Source organism: Prionailurus viverrinus, chromosome B1 (genome assembly GCF_022837055.1).
Source record: "Prionailurus viverrinus isolate Anna chromosome B1, UM_Priviv_1.0, whole genome shotgun sequence".
Taxonomy (NCBI): Eukaryota; Metazoa; Chordata; class Mammalia; order Carnivora; family Felidae; genus Prionailurus; species Prionailurus viverrinus.
Genome location: NC_062564.1, coordinates 166,212,618 through 166,231,301, shown reverse-complemented (window position 1 = coordinate 166,231,301; position 18,684 = coordinate 166,212,618). Strand labels below are relative to the sequence as shown.

General features: G+C 40.7%; 1 protein-coding gene across 11 annotated transcripts in view; it reads right to left on the bottom strand.

Annotated features, from left to right (window-relative positions):
* Nucleotides 1-3: 3 nt before the first annotated feature.
* CORIN (corin, serine peptidase) overlaps nucleotides 4-18,684 on the bottom strand; it is a 259,284-nt gene continuing 240,603 nt past the window's right edge. For 3 of the 11 annotated variants that reach the window (XM_047857505.1, XM_047857498.1, XM_047857507.1), the window contains 3 exons: nucleotides 12,564-12,835; nucleotides 10,301-10,434; nucleotides 4-1,758 (listed from right to left, as the gene is read on the bottom strand). In XM_047857505.1, coding sequence (XP_047713461.1) covers nucleotides 1,576-1,758; nucleotides 10,301-10,434; nucleotides 12,564-12,835 — 589 coding nt within the window. In that variant the 3' untranslated portion in view covers nucleotides 4-1,575. Of the gene's footprint in view, nucleotides 1,759-9,717; nucleotides 10,101-10,300; nucleotides 10,435-12,563; nucleotides 12,836-18,684 lie in introns of those variants that run through there. The other 8 variants (XM_047857500.1, XM_047857499.1, XM_047857504.1 and 5 more) reach the window with 5 other exon arrangements.

Sequence of the window (18,684 nt, the reverse complement as noted above, 5' to 3'; positions counted from 1 at the left end):
AAAAAGGATTGTACCACTTTATTTGTATTGCAGGTTATTTAAAATAAGTACAACAGGTACACTTGACTGAACAGAAGTTGAGCAAGGCTAAAAGTTATTACATTAAGTATGCACCTACAACTATAACAAAACTGACATAATGTTCTTAAACTTTCATACAATTGTGACTGCAATTCCGTTGCTGGATTTCACATTCTGAGTAGGTTCACACAAACTAGAGACTAGGAGAGGAATAACACGGAACGTGTCAAGACAACTTTTTGAAACTGAAATATGTGGGCACATAGAAAAGAGTAGAAAAATACATGTATAAAATAGCAGGTAGTGTCTGCTGAGGCAGTCCGGGTTGCTTGCTGGTGAAGGTTAGTAGGGAACCCTACTTGCTCAAAAGGCATTTGGATGTTGCAAAATGAACGCCTAACTAAATTACTTCCGTGTGAAAATCTATATTTTGGAGCTTTTTAGTGGGGAGAGATTGATGTGCATAAAGTGGCCTAGTGCTTAAAAGCAGTAAAAAAAATTTTGTTTTAATCATCAACAGGAGGAAATGGCAACAACACCAGATAGGAAACATGTTTCAAGGACAAAATGTGGTACTCCAGGCAAACTTTCACCGTGCTTTGAGATGCGGTTCTGCGACTCTATTGTTATGGGTGAACACAGGACAATTGGAAAATATGGAATTGGAGGTCGGGTGCAATTTAATTTTCCTCTTCCAAAATTGAATCTCTCCAGTCTAAAGCGAGTTCTCCTTTGGCAAGCTTTAATCTCCATTCATTGTCACACAGGCAAAACAAAATGTTTTCCACGAATATGCTTCTAGTTGTTAAAATCTCAGTCAGCCGATACACAATGAACAAACCCCAGCTCTGGAGAAGCTTTTGTGGAGACTTTTCTATAAAGCAACATCCTTGATTTGAGTTCAGAGCGTGCAGTCCTCTATGGGAGTGCTAATGTTGATGTCTGAAGAACTTTGTGTTCAAAATGTCCTTCCATTTCAGCTACCGCAGTGGATGCTACTTGTCTTTTATATCTGTCCGTCATAGGTTCTCAGAATTATGCAAACTTGAGAAGAGTAACAGTAAATCATTTAAGCTTGTAAATTATCCTGGCTTTTTAATAAATCAAAAGCAAGTCTCCAGCATTAATATTGCAATTTGCCACTGTGCTCAAGAAACAAAAACCGGCAAAGATTAATCATCCTGGATCTCAAGGTCCTCTTTGTGACTGAAAGAGAATTTTCCATAACCTGCTCCCCTAGCACCTGTCATATTCCAGGGCTGATAAATTTTGTGCTAAGGTCAAGGTTAGGCCTGGCAAGAGAACAAAATCTGCTTTTCTTTTTTTTTTTTTTTTTTTTTAAGACTTCATTAAACTTGAAATAAGAGAAAACTAAAGTTGAAAAAAAAACTGAATAAAATTAGACCAAAACAAACATGAAAATTTGCAGTGCACTGCCGAGCATCCCGGTCCACGGAAAGTGCTTCCATTCAGCTGTCTGCGGGAAGCACTCCACAGTCAAAAAGGCCATTTTCTTTGAATGTAGCTGGCAAAAGTCTCTGATCATCTTTGGGATTAGTTTAGGAGGAAGGTATGGATGTATATTTGTCTTTCAATCCACTCGACGAAGTAGGACACATTGCTATAAACCCCAGGCCCCAGGACTTTGGAAAAGCACACGGAGCCCCATGAGGTTAAACCAAATAATGTCCACCGTCCTCCAGGCCGCTCACAAACAAGTGGCCCGCCGCTGTCACCCTGTAATGAATAGCAGTGCACATTAGTCACTGGTATTTCGGAACCCTCATGGCGTCTGTGTTATCCTGAGGGTGCAATAAAGCCAAACCCAGCTTAACCAACTTCTTGGAAAGTTCTAACAAAGCTTTCATTGCCAACTGGTGGAGGGAGCGTGCTTTCGACCTACGCAAGTGGAACTTGCACTTCCACTCTGATCTTGAAAAAAACGGAGGTGCCTTGGGAAAGGACTACATTCTTTTTTTTCCCCCAAGAAATCAGAAGATTTCTCAGTTATTTCCTGTGCTAAATTCAAATAGGTCATAATTTCTTTTTAAATGGGTGTATCAGAACTAATATTCTGCTAGTTTGATCTCATTCTTTAACTTTGAGTCATTTTATAAATGTGGAAAGTACCCAAATGGGACATTCAAAGATGTGATTTTCTCCACAAAGCATTACTAGAAAAATACTCCAGAATAACCCTATTTTCAAGATTCATGCTCCATTAATGTGTGCATTCAGTAAAAGACACTGACAACTTGCTTGATTTCTTAATAGTTTTTAGGACCGTTCCAATTAGTATGCTTGAATGGAAAACACCACATAAGAATTATTTCCGGCAAGGTATTTTGTGGATAGCTTGTATTCTCTTTCACGTGCGTGGGGATTTTCGTTCTTGACATCTAACTTCAGGTGTTGCAGTTCTTCTGCCCACATGTAATTAAGACACTATGACTTTATAAATGTTACTATTTGTTACATCTGAAAAGATCAGAGATTAAGTGCATTCCACACTGCCTCAAAAGAGAGGGATGGATACCTTGTAAAATAAGGAAGTAAGTGTGGAAATTCATAGTGGGAGTTTACCAATAATCCTTGCCCTGTAAAAATTTCAGACTTAGAATTACCTAGATGGTCTTCCCGCTCGGGTCATGTTGGAGAAAAACAATAATTATGTTTATTGATGCCTCCTCTAAACCCTTGCCCTCGGATTAGCTCATTTAATCCTCATGAAACCCCTATGAGTTGACAATAATTATAATATGCGTGTTGGAGGCAATGAGCCTGAAGCATAGGTGTGTAACGTGTGCGTTGGCAGAGTTAGCGTTAGACGCAGGCGTCCTGACACCATGACTCCAGCTCCATAACTACTTCTCAGAAGTGTCAGCAACCACTACTGCTATTGGAAATAGAGTTTTGACTGTGCTGTGGGCTTTTGTGGCAATGGCGATCCTTACGTTCCTAACTTAGCAATGCCGTAAGCCTGAATAGTAAGGATAGACCTTGCAAGAGGCTGAATAAACCGTTCTGCCTGGAAGCCTCATGGAGTTTTTTAAAGCAAAATTTACTAGAAAAATTTTATCAAATTCCACAATTGTTTTATCTCCCCTTAGGTAAAGGCAAGAGTAAAATGCTGACTTATTTAGGATAAGCTGTTTATTATGCCAGAGTGTTATTAAAGTTGGACGTGCCTACGTTGCCTCTAAAAAAGAAGCCTCTGCAGAGAAGAGAATGGAAAGGGGTACGCGGTAACTTGGGAATTCGGTATACTGAAAGATGCTGCCAATAAAATCAAATGTAACTAGCATTTCTAAAAAAAATGAGACGTGTACAGATCAGCATCTCTGTACTTTCAGATCAGGAATTTAGCCAAATAACTATTCAACATCTACTCTGCAAGATTCTGTGCTAGGGTATATGCAGACGAAGAAGGCATGATTTTTTTTGTCCCAGAGAGGTCACAAGTCTGCTTGGGTACCAAGCATAACTCTACTTGAAAGCCAGGACTAAGGACCATGACGAAGGAGTCTTCAAAGGAGTGAGCGATTACTGCCAGCTGGAGAAGAACAAAAGTGCCTTCCCAAGATGTGGATTTTGAGTTAAGCGTCATGAGGCAAATAAACAAGTGTCAGGTGGAAAGCAAGAGAGGAGAAAGAAGCAATTCAAATACAAGGGATTATACAGCAAAAAGGCATAATTTGCTCTTTTTTGGTCCTCTTCCTTTTCATAATATTGGGCGTTAGGCCAAAGTTTATGTTTGGCTTCAGTATTGATCCCCATGATTTATTTCTAGACCTTAACAGAAGGGTCTAACAGCTTCCAATGTATGCTATGGATGTAATTGAGGAAGATAACGAGAGGTTCTGGTAAATAATCTTGCTCCAGACCTGGGGGAAAAGTAGCTTTTGATTATTTGTTTTGTTCTGTATGCTCCCTGGGGATGTATTATAGAGTATCTGGTATGCATTTAAGATACCCACAGTGTTGAACTCCTAGGACCTAGTTCCTACCAGGCGACATGATATGAACATGCCTGTGCCTGTGCTTGGGCTTCAATTCTCTTTCAAAGAACACCTCCCTTCTTCTCCTTTAGCAATTACCAAGGGATGAAGAGGCACTAATTTGGGGTGGGTCTCCGAATGGTGTTGGGAACAGGGAGAAATGTATACACACTCATCACTGTTACCAGGAGAGTGTAGCGGTTGAGCACTTAGACCCTGAAGCTGGACTTCCTGAGTTCATATCCTCACTCTGTCACCTTCATGCTGGGTGATATGGGGTCAATTACTTAACCTCTCTGCTCCCTTGTCGTCTTGATTTGTAAAATAGCAAAAACAATGATAGTGCCCCAAGCGTTGATTGTGAGGATTAAATGAGTTATTAAAAAGCACTTGGAAGAGATACTGGAACACAACAAGCACCAACCAATAGATACTGATGCTAAAGGTACAATTCATTGAGTGAGTTGGACATCACACACAGATAGGTGAAAGGGCTTTCACATACATGGACGTGGGTAATCATCAAACACCCTGAATATTAGAATCAGCCCCATCTTATGAGAAAACTTTCTAGAGAAACTTCTCCAGGTCACTTTGTTCTTACAGGCAGAGATAGGACCCAACCCAAAACTTTCAGGTTGCACATTCTGTGTCCCAAGACCCACACCAAGCTGCCTTCCCAAACACTTTTTTTTTTTTTGGCTTGGGAAATCAAACCTGGGCCTCTCGTATGAAGGTAGGAATTCTTCCACTGCTGCCCGCCTCATTTGGACAATTCGTGGTCAGGAAGCAGAAGAGACTGTGGCCTTGGTGAAACTCCAGAGGAGGTGCCTGCCTCCCTCTTTCCCATGACAACTAAAGAATCACCACTGGGCCATTTCCAGTCCCCTGATTTGCCCGTTTTGAAATAGGCCACTGAGAATGTCCTTTTGTTATGTCGTGTGAGTGGTAATGACATTGTTGATCTCTTGTCAATTCTAAAATGTGAGGGGCAATCTGATTTACTGAACAGCAGTGAAATAACAAAGGTCTTCCATAGCAGTTGCACTCTGTTGTAAACTTCTTTGAAGCAGAAAGAGAAATTCACAATCCAATTTACAACTGCACCGAAAATTGTAAGATACCAGGAATAAACTTAACCAGAGAGGTGAAAGACCTATACTCTGAAAACTATAAAACATTGATGAAAGAAATTGAAGATGACACAAAGAAATGGAAAGATGTTCCACGATCTTGGATTGAAAGAACAAATATTATTAAAATGTCCATACCACCTACAGCAGTCTACAGATTTAATGCAATCTCTATCAAAATACCAACAGCATTTTTCACAAAACCAGAACAAACAATCCTAAAATTTATATGGAACCACAAAAGACCTTGAATAACCAATGCAATTTTGAAAAAGAAAAACAAACCTGAAAGTTTCACAATTTCAGACTTCAAGTTATATTTCAAAGCTGTAGTGATCAAAACAGTATGGTCCTGGCACAAAAACAGACACATTTATCAATAGAACAGAATAGAAAACGCAGAAATAAACCCACAATTATATGGTCAATAAATCTTCAACAAAACAGGAAAGAATATCCAATGGGAAAAAGTCTCTTCAACAAATGGTGCTGGGAAAACTAGTCAGCATGTACATGCCCAGGCAGTAATGTTTCTGACATTGGCCACAGCAACATTTTTCTAGATATGTCTCTTGAGGGAAAGGAAATAAAAGCAAAAATAAAAATGAACTATTAGAGCCACATCAAAATAAAAAGCTTCTGCACAGCGAAGGAAACAATCAACAAAACTAAAAAACCGCCTATGGAATGGGAGAAGATATTTGCAAACGACAAATCCAATAAAGGGTTAGTATCCAAAATATATAAAGAACTGATACAACTCAACACCCACAACACAAATAACCCAATTGAAAAATAGGCAGAAGACATGAACAGACATTTTTCCAAAGAACACATCCAGATGGCCAACAGACACATGAAAAGATGTTCAACATCCTTCATCATCAGGAAAACACAAATCAAAACTACAGTGAGGATATTGAACCAGCCCTGCATCCCAGGTATAAATCCCACTTGGTTGTGGTGAATAATTCTTTTAATGTATTGTTGGATCTGGTTGGCTAGTATCTTGTTGAGGATTTTTGCATCCATGTTCACCAGGGAAATTGGTCTGTAGTTTTCCTTTTTAGTGGGGTTTTTGTCTGGTTTTGGAATCAAGGTAATGCTCGCTTCACAGAATAGTTTGGAAGTTTTCCTTCCATTTCTATTTTTTTGGAATAGCCTCAAAAGAATAGGTGTTAACTTTTCTTATGTCAATAAAAGAAAGGACAAGAAACACATGATCCTCTCAATAGATGCAGAGAAAGAATTTGACAAAATACAGCATACTTTCTTGATAAAAACCCTCAAGAAAGTAGAGATGGTAGGCTCAAACTTCAAGATCATAAAAGCCATATATGAAAGACCCACTGCTAATATCATCATCAATGGGGAAACACTGAGAGCTTTCCTCTTATGGTCAGGAATACGACAAGAATGTCTACTATCACCACTGTTATTCAACATAGTATTGGAGTCTTAGCCTCAGCAATAAGACAACACAAAGGAATAAAAGGCATCCAAGTCAGCCAGGAGGAAGTCAAACTTTCACTCTTCGCAGATAACATGATACTCTATATAGAAAACCCAAAAGATTCCACCAAAAAACTGCTAGAACTGATCCATGAGTTCAGCAAAGTCACAGGATATGAAATCAGTGCACAGAAATCAGTACCATTCCTATACACCAATAATGAAGCAACAGAAAGAGAAATCACTGAATCGATTCCATTTACAATTGCACCAAAAACCATAAAATACCTAGGAATAAACATAAGCAAAGAGGCAAAAAACCTGTATACTGAAAATTATAGACAGCTTATGAAAGAAGTTGAAGAAGACACAAAAAAATGGAAAAAGATTCCATTCTCCTGATTGGAAGAACAAATATTGTTAAAATGTCGATACTACCCAAAGCAATCTACATATTCAATGCAATCCCTATCAAAATGACACCAGCATTCTGCACAGAGCTAGAACAAACAATCCTAAAATTTGTATGGACTCAGAAAAGATCCTGAATAGCCAAAGCAATCTTGAAAAAGAAAACCAAAGCAGGAGGCATCACAATCCCAGACTTTAAGCTATACTAGAAAGCTGTAATCATCAAGACAGTATGATACTGGCACAAGAACAGACACTCAGATCAATGGAACAGAATAGAGAACCCAGAAATTTACCCAAAAACCTACGGTCAACTAATCTTTGACAAAGCAGGGAAGAATATCCAATGGAATAAAGACAGTCTAGTCTCTTCAGCAAGTGGTGCTGGGAAAACTGGACAGCGACATGCAGAAAAATTAACCTGGACCACTTTCTTACACCATATACAAAAATAAACTCAAAATGGATGAAAGACCTAAACGTAAGACAGGAAGCCATCAAAATCCTAGAGGAGAAAGCAGGCAAAAACTTCTTTGACTCGCCCACAGCAACTTCTTAATACGTCTCCAGAGGCAAGGGAAAAAAAAGCAAAAATGAATTATTGGGACCTCATCAAAATAAAAAGCTTCTACACAGCAAAGGAAACAATCAGCAAAACTAAAAGGCAACTGATGGAATGGGAGATGACATATCAGATAAAGGGTTAGTATCCAAAATCTATAAAGAACTTATTAAACTCAACCCCCCCAAAACAAATAATCCAGTGAAGAAATGGGCAAAAGACATGAATAGACACTTCTCCAAAGACATCCAGATGGCCAACCGACACATAAAAAATGCTCAACATCACTCATCATCAGGGGAATACAAATCAAAACCACAAAGTGATACCACCTCACACCAGTCAGAATGGAAAATATTAACAACTCAGGCAACAACAGGTGTTGGCGAGGATGTGGAGAAAGAGGATCTCTTTTGCGTTGTTGATGGGAATGCAAACTGGTGCAGCCACTCTGGAAAACAGTATGGTGATTCCTCAAAAACTTAAAACAGAACTTCCCTACGACCCAGCAATTGAACTACTAGGTATATATTCAATGGATACAGGTGTGCTGTTTTGAAGAGGCACATGCACCCCCATGTTTATAGCAGCACTATCGACCATAGCCAAAGTATGGAAAGAGCCCAAATATCCATTGATAGATGAATGGATAAAGAAGATGTAGTATACACACACACACACACACACACACACACACACACACACACAATGGAGTATTACTCGGCAATAAAAAAGAATGAAATCTTGCCATTTGCAACTACGTGGATGGGACTAGAGGGTTTCAATGTGAGCGAAATTAGAGAAAGACAAATATCATATGACTTCAATCATATGAGGAATTTAAGATACAAAACAGATGAACATAAGGGAAGGGAACAAAAATAATATAAAAATAGGGAGAAGGACAAAACATAAGACAAAACATTAAATATGGAGAACAAATAGAGGGTGGCTGGAGGGGTTGTGGGAGGGGGGATGGGCTAAATGCGTAAGAAGCATTAAGGAATCTATTCTTGAAATCACTGTTGCACTATATGCTAACTAACTTGGATGTAAATTTAAAAATTAATTAATTAATTAATTTTTAAAAAACTACAGGGGTGCCAGCGTGGCTCAGTCGGTTAAACGTCTGACTTTGGCTCAGGTCATGATCTCACGGTTTGTGAGTTTGAGCCCCGCGTTGGGCTCTGTGCTGTCAGTTCGGAGCCTGGAGCCTGCTTTGGATTCTGTGTCTCCCTCTCTCTCTCTGGCCCTCCGCCACTCACACTCTGCCTCTCAAAAAATGAATAAACATTAAAAAATTTTTTTAAAAACTACAACGAGGTATCACCTTACACCTGTCAGAATGGCTAAAATCAAAAACACAAGAAACGAGTTAGTGAGGATATGGAGAAAAAGGGACACTCTTGCACTGTTGGTGGGAATGCAAACTGATGCAACCATTGTGGAAAGCAATATGGGGGTTCCTCAAAATGGTAAAAATAGAACTATCCTAAGTTCCAGTAATAGCACTACTGAGTATTTATCCAAAGAATAAAAAACACTAATTCAAAGGGATGCATTCACCCTGATGTTTATAACAGCATTATTTGCAATAGCCAAGTTGTGGAAGCAGTCCAAGTGTTCACTGATTGATGAATGGATAAAGAAGATATGGTATTTATCTTGGAATATGGATATCTTGGAATATGGAATATCATTCAGCCATAAAAAGCATGAAATCTTGCCTTTTGCAATGACCCGGATGGAGCAAGAGAGTATAATGCTAAGCAAGGTAACTCAGTCAGAGAAAGACAGATACCATATGATTTCACTCATATGTGAAATATAAGAAACAACACAAACAAAGGGGAAAAAAAGACAAGTCAAGAAAGAGACTCTTAATTATAAAGAATAAACTGATGAGGGGAGGTGGGGAGGGGGATGGGTGAAATCAGTGGTGGAGATTAAGGAGTGCACATGTGATGAGCCCAGGGTGATGAATGGAATTGTTGAATCACTTGTACACTTGAAACTAGTATAACATTGTATGTTAACTATGCTGGAATTAAAATTTTTAAATGGAAAGAAAAAAATTAACTCTTTTGTCCTTCCCTGGTTTCTAGTTCAACATAATATTCAATGAATGTTTATTATATAGAAATAAAAACGCCTCCCTGTATTGCTAAGATAGCATGCTCAGGAAACTACTGCGACCAGGAATCCTGGGTGTCGAAAGCAATCAACTCAGGAGCAATCAACTCTTGAGACAAAGGTAGTTCTCTCACACAGCCTGGAAGGTGGGATGTGGTGTGTGCTTTAACGCCGTCACCCTGATGGCTGAAAACATCCTTTGGTGCTCCTCTGCTGTGGGCAGGGAGGGGAGGTGGGGAGGGGCAGCCTGGTTGGAGCCATGATTACCACTAGCTCCTCACAGAACCTTGTTTGCGCTAGCTGCTGAGATGGGCCAGACAACTGCTTTTCTTCGTTTTGCCGACCCAGGGTGCTGTTCCCCATGCAGTAGATGAGAAAGCTGAGGGCAACCTGAGTGAAGGGCATGGAGGTAGTTAGGGGGATCACTCGGGTACTGGATAAAGTACATACTGTGAATAATTAAACATTTGGTAATAAGCAATCTTCAAAAAGCATTCCCAAAGGGCCACAAATGAATCATAACAAGTTTATATGGACCCATCGACATTACTGCTGAACTGAATCTCCTCAGTAACCAGAAAGCAATTTACCATGCACGAGTCGACTGTGCCGGACTCATAGCCGGCACATATCATCCGGGTGGTGATGGTCTTCATGTCAAAGTAGGACTGGCATTGCTCCAGAGAGATGATGCGGACTTCTCCCTCTTGCAGCTTAAAAGGCACTAGATTTTTTTAAAAAGAAGAAACACAATATATAAGAGGGTAAAATGACTCAAAGATGAGGCTAGCCATATATGAAATGATTACATCTGTATACCAAGAGAACCATAATCTTTACTTAAAGTGTCATCTCAAAGACAAGTCTTGTTTGGCGTCAGAATCTTCCAATTAGAAGTGTTGACAGCAATCATCTCATCAAACCCCTTTATTTTACCAATGGGAAAACTGAGGTACAGACTGGTCAAGTAACTTGCTTAGGTAACTTGGCTCGTGCTTCCCACCCTCCCTTAATATATCCTGCAACAAGAACAACAACTACTAAAATGAAAAGGGAAATAATCAAGCCAAAGCACTGCCCCCAGATGCGAGGCTGCTGGATCAGTGTCAGCGGAGCATGCCAGCCCCCTTCTGCTAAGGTACAGAACACCATCTGGTCTAACAGGGGAATGATTGCTCTATCTTAGGTTTACAGAATACGTCTCATCATGTACTGCCATAGCCATTACTGGAGGTAAGAACCTTTAATCCTAGAGGAGATGACAGGGAGATGTCGAAAGGGACAAAGCCATCCCTACTGTCAGCAGAGGGAACATGTGAATTCCATCTTGTTTCTACATTGTCACAGAATAATAACGGATTTCTTGGAGCATAATCTTTTGTTGTTTAGACCTTCTACCAAATTATACACATTGTTCTCCTTTTAGATAGTGATGGTAAAGCAGTGCCTATGTACAGGACAGCTTATAGGAAGAAAGAGTCATGTATGGGAAAAATCAGTGTGACGGGAACAGTTTCAATGAATTGTGCAAAGAATAGTGATAAGAACCAACACCAACATTTACTGGGTACAGGCCAGGACCTGATCTCGGCATTTTCTGGGCCTCTTGTCTTTAATCTTTGCAATAATCCTGTAAAATAGACAGTTGCTATTATTTTTTTCCATTTTAGAGTAAGCTAGAAAGTCAGGGTCAATCAAACCTTTCTAACTGAATTTGGACCCCTGGTCTTCATGCCATGCCATATATGTGGTCTGTGTGATGCTACATGATTGCTGTGAGTTTGATGTGGATATTGTGGAAACACAAGTAGACGCAATATAAAGCATATTCTGCTGCTATATCACATCACGGTACTAATTATAGCTTTGAAAAACCAAGAGCCACAGGGATCATGACATCGTATGTCTGACACTGCCTTCAAAGGTCTTCCATGGGAGCTCTTCCGATGGCATTGACTCATTTCTATCGTTTGACTTTTTCTTTCTGTCCTCAAGTGATCACATAGAAAAGAAACTCAACTTAGCCCATAACTTTTCTGACTAAATTTTGAGGAGAAGAAAAAAACTGTCATTCAAATCGGCAGTTGCTAACATAGATAACAGGATATCAATATACATCGCATTCCCGAGAGCCGTGCTGGTGTTCTTGATACAGTTGGGGTGGCCAGCACTTACTGTAAAGCAAATGCCTCACTGATTACATTCTTATTCTAAACTTTTAACAGGTCCAACAAAATGAGAGAATCCGTTATGGGGGCTGGGAGTAGGCAGTACCAATTGCTTAATTTTTGTGTTTTGTAGGTTTCAAGAATCTAGAGAGCCCAACTATTTTAATCAATTTAAACAGGCAAATGGCAAATCAGGTTTCCTTCTGGAAGGACTTACAGCTTGTTATGGATGTTGACAAGACCATGTCATAACAGAGAATTGGAAACGTGACCATGCAGCCTGACCGCAAGACTGAAACTGCCTGATCTCCAGAGAGGGGGCTCCCAGTGAGAGTGAGTTGGCCTGCAGAGTGCAAATCAACGGTAGAGACGGTCTGAAGCCAGGAAGATAAGCCTTATCTCACAGGGCATCCCCAGGGCATCGGCAGCGGCTCCCTGGAGAAAGAATCTGGGGTGCAGAGAAGGATTTTGGAGGCTGCATGTGAGCCTGGCAGGTTCAACTACCATGAGGTGCTGACACCTCCATGTGCGTGGCAGGTGGGTGTGACACGTGCACCTCGTCTTTGCTATTTGTGGTTACGCTTTTAGAAGTGAAAATGGGAAACTGGTGCCAATGGCTGGGCGGTAATACAGTGTTTTCCAGGGACAAACTGAAAGGCAAGTGCTCCTGAGGACGGTGGCTTACTTTTGTTGCCCATATGCCCCCAGCCTGTGATGTAGCAGTATGTATCCGGTTCCAAGGACTGCTCCGTGCCGGGTAAGCAGACCGGCCGCACGTAGATGGTTTCATTGATGTCTTCGCTTAGCTCCACTATGCTGATGTCGTAGTCGACCACAGCTCGACTGTAGCGAGGGTGCAGGATGATGGTCCTCACCAGGCGCGTCTGCATAAATGTCGACGGGTGGTCTAGGTTGTTGATGCCAAAAACCACTTTCCAGACGGCAGCGCTCTCTCTCCTAAAATGATGAATTCAAGAGCTATTGGCTTAAACTCAAATTTACATTTTAAAATGTACATGCAAATTTTTTTAAAAAATTATTTTGAGGGGCGCCTGGGTGGCGCAGTCGGTTAAGCGTCCGACTTCAGCCAGGTCACGATCTCGCGGTCTGGGAGTTCGAGCCCCGCGTCAGGCTCTGGGCTGATGGCTCAGAGCCTGGAGCCTGTTTCCGATTCTGTGTCTCCCTCTCTCTCTGCCCCTCCCCCGTTCATGCTCTGTCTCTGTCCCAAAAATAAATAAACGTTGAAAAAAAAATTAAAAAAAAATTATTTATTTTGACAGAGAAAGAGAGAGAGAGAGAGTGAGGAGGGACAGGGAGAGAAGGAGAAAGATAGAATCCCAAGCAGGCTCCGTGCTGTCAGCACAGAGCCCGACATGGGGCTCGAACTCATGAACCTTGAGATCATGACCTGAGCTGAAACCAAGAGCCAGACGCTTAACGGACTGAGCCACCCAGATACCCCTAAAATGTACATGTGATTTTTAAAAATATTTTGTTTATGTAAATAATGGCTCTTTCCCTGCACCTCTATAATGGCCTGAGTTAATTTGTAAATAGGTATTCTTGTAGAAAGAAAAGCTCGTGTTTCTAGAATGGGGCTGTTTTGGAAAGCAAAATTTGTTCAATTTGGAAGGCAGCCAGGGTGGTTTCTTGCTTCAATGAGTGGGAGAAATAATAAAAAGACATGAAGAAGAAAGAGGAAATTCTGGGGCATGGAGAGTCCTGAAAGGTAAGTGAGTAAAGTGTTTTAAGGTGGGAGTTGACTAGAATAATCCCAGCAAGTGCTCAAAAACAATGCAGTCTTGTGAGCCTGACCACCGGAAGTTATGGTAACCTTTTTAAGCCTTTGGCTTGAAATTTTCAAAAGGTTCTTCCAAAAACTTGCCATGTCTTGGAGGCACTTGCTGCTTCTTGGAGGAATTTCTTAGTCTTGGCTTTTTATTCTCCTCCCTTTTTATTTTACCTCTTGTCTCCTCTTCTTCTCTGCTCTCAAGTCTATGTCAAAATGCCCCAGGGCTCTACTGTCAGTCTTCTTATTTCATACTCATCCCCTTGAAGATTTCATCTAGTCCAATGGTTTTAAATGCCACCAAATCCTGGTAACTCCCAAACATGTATCTCTAGCTCTCCCCTCCCCCATGAGCTACAAATTTGAATAGAGAATCATCTACTCAACACATTTGCTTGTATATTCAACAATAGCTAAGATTTTTTTAGTGCTTACCACATTTTTGACAGTGTTCTAAGCATTCAGAATGCATTTTACAGGTATTTAGTACTTATAACCATGTGACACAGTTGAAATGTCTTTCTCTTATCTCAACATCCTCTGCATCAGCAAATCTTCACCATTTCACTTTCAAATATACCCTGAATCTTGATGTTTCTCCCTCTTCCACAATCTATCTTAATGTAACCACTGCCAAGTGCTTGGACCACTGCAATGGCCTCCCAAAAGAAGGCCCTTCTACCCTTAGCCCCCTGAGCTCATTCTCCTCATGGCAGCAGAGTGATCTTTTTAAAAACAACATTAGAGGGGCACCTGGGTGGCTTACTCAGTTAAGTGTCTCACTCTTGATTTGGGTTCTGGTCATGATCTCACAGTTCATGAGTTCAAGCCAGTGCAGGGATCACTTGGGGTTCTCTCTCTCTGCTCCTCCCCTGCTCTCTCTCACTCTCTCTCTCTAAAAATAAATAAATAAATATTTTAAAAATTTATATTGAGTCCATCTCATGCTCATAATTCTCCAGGGAAATTGAATCACACTGGAGACCTTGTAGACTTCTCCCCATGGCCCCTGAGCTGACTTGCTCCATTCCAACCCCAAGAACTTTCTAGTTTCAGACATGCTGAGGATATCCTCAACTCAGAGGCTCTTCCCTTTCTGTTCTCTCAGCTCCCATATGGTTCCCACCTTAACTCCTCTTCTTTGAGGTCTCAGCTCAAACACCACCTTCTCATAGCTGTCCTCCTTGGCCACCCAGTCTAAGCTCTATTCTGTCTCCATCACTCTCTACTCTTGACCCTGCTTTAATTTTTATCTCATTGGTATCAATGACATCAACACAGCTGTTTGTCTATCCTCTGCCTTGCACCCAGCATAGAAGTTCCATGAGGCCAGGGACTTGGTTGGTCTTATTCAGTGCTGTATTCACAGGCCCCATGAGCTAGTATGTAGCAGGTTCTCAACAAGTATTTGCTTAATGGTGGCTCAATGCACGTAAACACTAGTAAAAACATTTACTAATGGCCATCTAGGCAAAGTCTATTCTTCGTCAACCCTTCCCCACCCTCTCTACCTTTCCCAGTCCCTCCTCCTCCAGAATAGGCCAGGAGCAGAGGAGTGGAGAGGACCACAGTGCTAGCAGAGCTTTCCTAGTGGACACCCCCTTACATGGTGTTAGCATAAGTGAGCCATGTCAACTGTCCCCACTTGGGAGCTTGCTCAACTAAAGCAGGTTGATTTGACCCACTAGAGAGTTGTTTTTCAATCCAGGCTGAACGCTGAATCATGTGGGGAACTCTTAAATACTGATTTTCTGGGCATCACCCCACATCAGTTGAAAGCTTTAGGCTAGGTGGGGCATGGGAATCAATATTTTTAAGAGCTCTCAATGGACTCTCTGACAAAAACTCACCCACATTCCTTCTTTCCTTTGCATGCTTTTCTTTACTGTGTTTTCACGCATGGCAAAGATTCAAAGAGTTGGTATTTCAGGAGGGTTAGGAAAGAAGTGGCCAAGGTCAGCATTCAAACTGTTTACAGCTTTGCTGGATTCTTGGAGTACACTCTACTAAATGACTCTTCTAAAAAACGTAGTCCATGAGTTCTATCCTTTTACCATTGTAAAGAAAAATAATTTTAGGCTATATGAACAGGAATTGATGTCATTCTTCGAATGCAGATATAGATATTAGCTATCAACATGTAGATAGGTATAGATATATAGATAGTTATAGACATATAGCACTCCTCCATGCCAAACATGGTGCTAGGGATTACAATAAGCAAGATATGATTCCTGCTCGACAAACTTCAGAATTGAGTGAAGATGAACAATTAAAGAAACAATCATAGTAAAATGTAGGAAGTGATACCTCATGAGCATTTCAAGATGATATTACAGAAGAATTATTTTTCATTAAAGAAGGCTATCACTCAAAGAATATGTCTTTCTTTCTCTTCCTCCCTCCCTCCCTTCCTTCCTCCTCTCCATCCTCCCTCCTTTCCTCCCTTCCCTCTCCCTCCCTCCTTACCTTCTTTTCTTCTTTCTTTCCTCCCTCCTTTTCTTCTTCCCTCTCTCCTTTCCTTTCCCCCTCTCCCTCCCTTCTTTCCTTCCTTCCTTCCTTCCTTCCTTCCTTCCTTCCTTCCCTCTCCCCACTTTTCTCTCTCCCTCCTTTCCTTCTTTCTCTTTCTCTCTCCTCCTTCCCCCTCCCCTTCCTTTCCTCCCTTCTGTCCCTCTTTCACTTCCTCCCTTCCTTTCCTCCTTCCCTTGTTCCTTCCATTTTTCCATCCTACAGAAGTAAGTGCATGACCATTTGAGAAATTCAATATTCCTTTGAGATTCTATCATTTAAGGCATCTGAAATCAAGCAACAATTTATTTCAAATTTATGCTTAGTTAATAGCTCCTTGCCCTTGATTCAGAGCTACTAAATTTTGTTTATAACAAATACTCATCCATTTGCTTAAATCATAAGCAGTATTTCAAATAATTGAACACTGCAAATTATTTGTAACAAGATGAAGTAGCATCAATTTCAGACTTAATTACTGTATTGTGCTTAATATAATTCTAACAGTGAAAAGTAAAACTGCTAAATTTTATTAACCCGTATCTAGTAGTTTCTTGCTACATAAGTTACGGTCTTTTTGGCATTAACATCCACCAAAAACAAACAGAGTAACACAGGAAATTCACATAATTTTTGTAATCTGTGAGATATTGTTCTTTTTACTTTTTGTTATGAGTGTGATGGAAAAAAATAAAGTCTCTTTTAATGTTTTTTTTTTTCCCCAAGGCTGGAAAAAAACAGGAAAATCACAAGCTGTTGTTTGAAATGGACATGTGAAGTGAGGGAATTGTGTATAAATGGTAAATGGGCATATTAAACACATGCTGGAAAGAATGAGTCAGGAATAATAGCAGAGACAACCCCGTGTTGGTGGAAGCAAAAAGAGGAAAGAAAATTTAGAGTTTCATGAATGCCACGGGAGTCTAGTTTCAGTTCAAAATTACCCTGTGGAGAAACACATAAGAACAAGGAGGTTCTTGGGGCGCCTGGGTGGCGCAGTCGGTTAAGCTTCCGACTTCAGCCAGGTCACGATCTTGCACTCCGTGAGTTCGAGCCCCGCGTCAGGCTCTGGGCTGATGGCTCAGAGCCTGGAGCCTGTTTCCGATTCTGTGTCTCTCTCTCTCTCTCTGTCCCTCCCCGGTTCATGCTCTGTCTCTCTCAGTCCCAAAAATAAATAAACGTTGAAAAAAAAAAATTAAAAAGAACAAGGAGGTTCACCTGGGCGGTTTAGTGAAGCATTTGAATGACAAAAGAAAAAAAGCCAATTATAGAAGCTGAAAATCTTCAGCAAAAGGAGGATTTTTTTCAAACTGAGCTGTCAGACATCAAAGCATCAGTACAGAGAGCTGGTGCATCCTTAAAGAAGTTTCTGCAGAGACCCGTCATGTTCTGGGAGGGATGAAGCAGGCAGAGAGGAAGCCCAGTGAAAATCCACCAATCAAATGAAAATGGCAGATGGGGCACCTGGGTGGCTCAGTCGGTTAAGCTCCAACTCTTGATTTAGGCTCAGGTCAGGATCTCAGGGTCTTGAGACCTAGCCCCATGATGAGCCCCACACTGGGCTTTGTGCTGGGCATGGAGCCTGCTTAAGACTCTCTCTCTCTCTCTCTCTCTCTCTCTCTCTCTCTCTCTCTTTCTGTCTGTCTCTCTCTCTCCCCTCTCATTGCCCCTCCCCCAACCCATGCATGTGTGCACTCTCACTTTCTCTTAAAAAAATGGCTGAGGAAGACATTAAGAGACCCCTTTTCTCCTTTCATTCTTGCCCCAGATGTTATTTCCTTGTCTGAAATTCATATTTAAGGTCTAATTTGCTTCATGCCTATATGACTGCTTTAATAATGGATACACTCTACAGAGAACATTGAGATGATATGATTTTCACCTAGAATTCTTCAAACATCAGCTCTAGAGAGAAAGCCCAGCTTTGTACACATCTCAGATGACATTCAGGAAAATTTACACGAAATTGCAGGCACAATGTCTCTGGTCATCAGAACTGGTCACTTTGGTTTATAATTTGCCACCCTGAATTCTAGTTTAGACACAAAAATGCCACATTTTTACTTAATTCAGCTAGCCAGCTTTAGAGATTTTCTAACTTCTTCTCTTAAGAGCACAACATTTCCCTTTCTTTCACCCTTTCTGATTTTGCTTTAATATCTTATATTTAATATTTACCATTTTAAGAAAAGAAAGCTAATATTTATAATTAACACCTGTGATAGAAGTCACCCTAGTTTTACAAGTCTTACTACAGAAATAGCACAGCTAAGTGGTGATTTTGGAGGTAGTTTGAAGGGGACCAAATTTGCACTAAGTAAAGAAATATCACACGATGGCATCATTGTTGTTCTACATATCTTACAAACCTCTTTTAATATTGTACTCTGTCCTTGGTATTTCTAAAGAATTCTCTGCAACACTCCTGGTAAACAGACTTTAGACTAGGGTGATCGCAGAGTGAATGTGTGAAGGGACTGGATACAGGTCATAAGTACAGTGTGTCAAT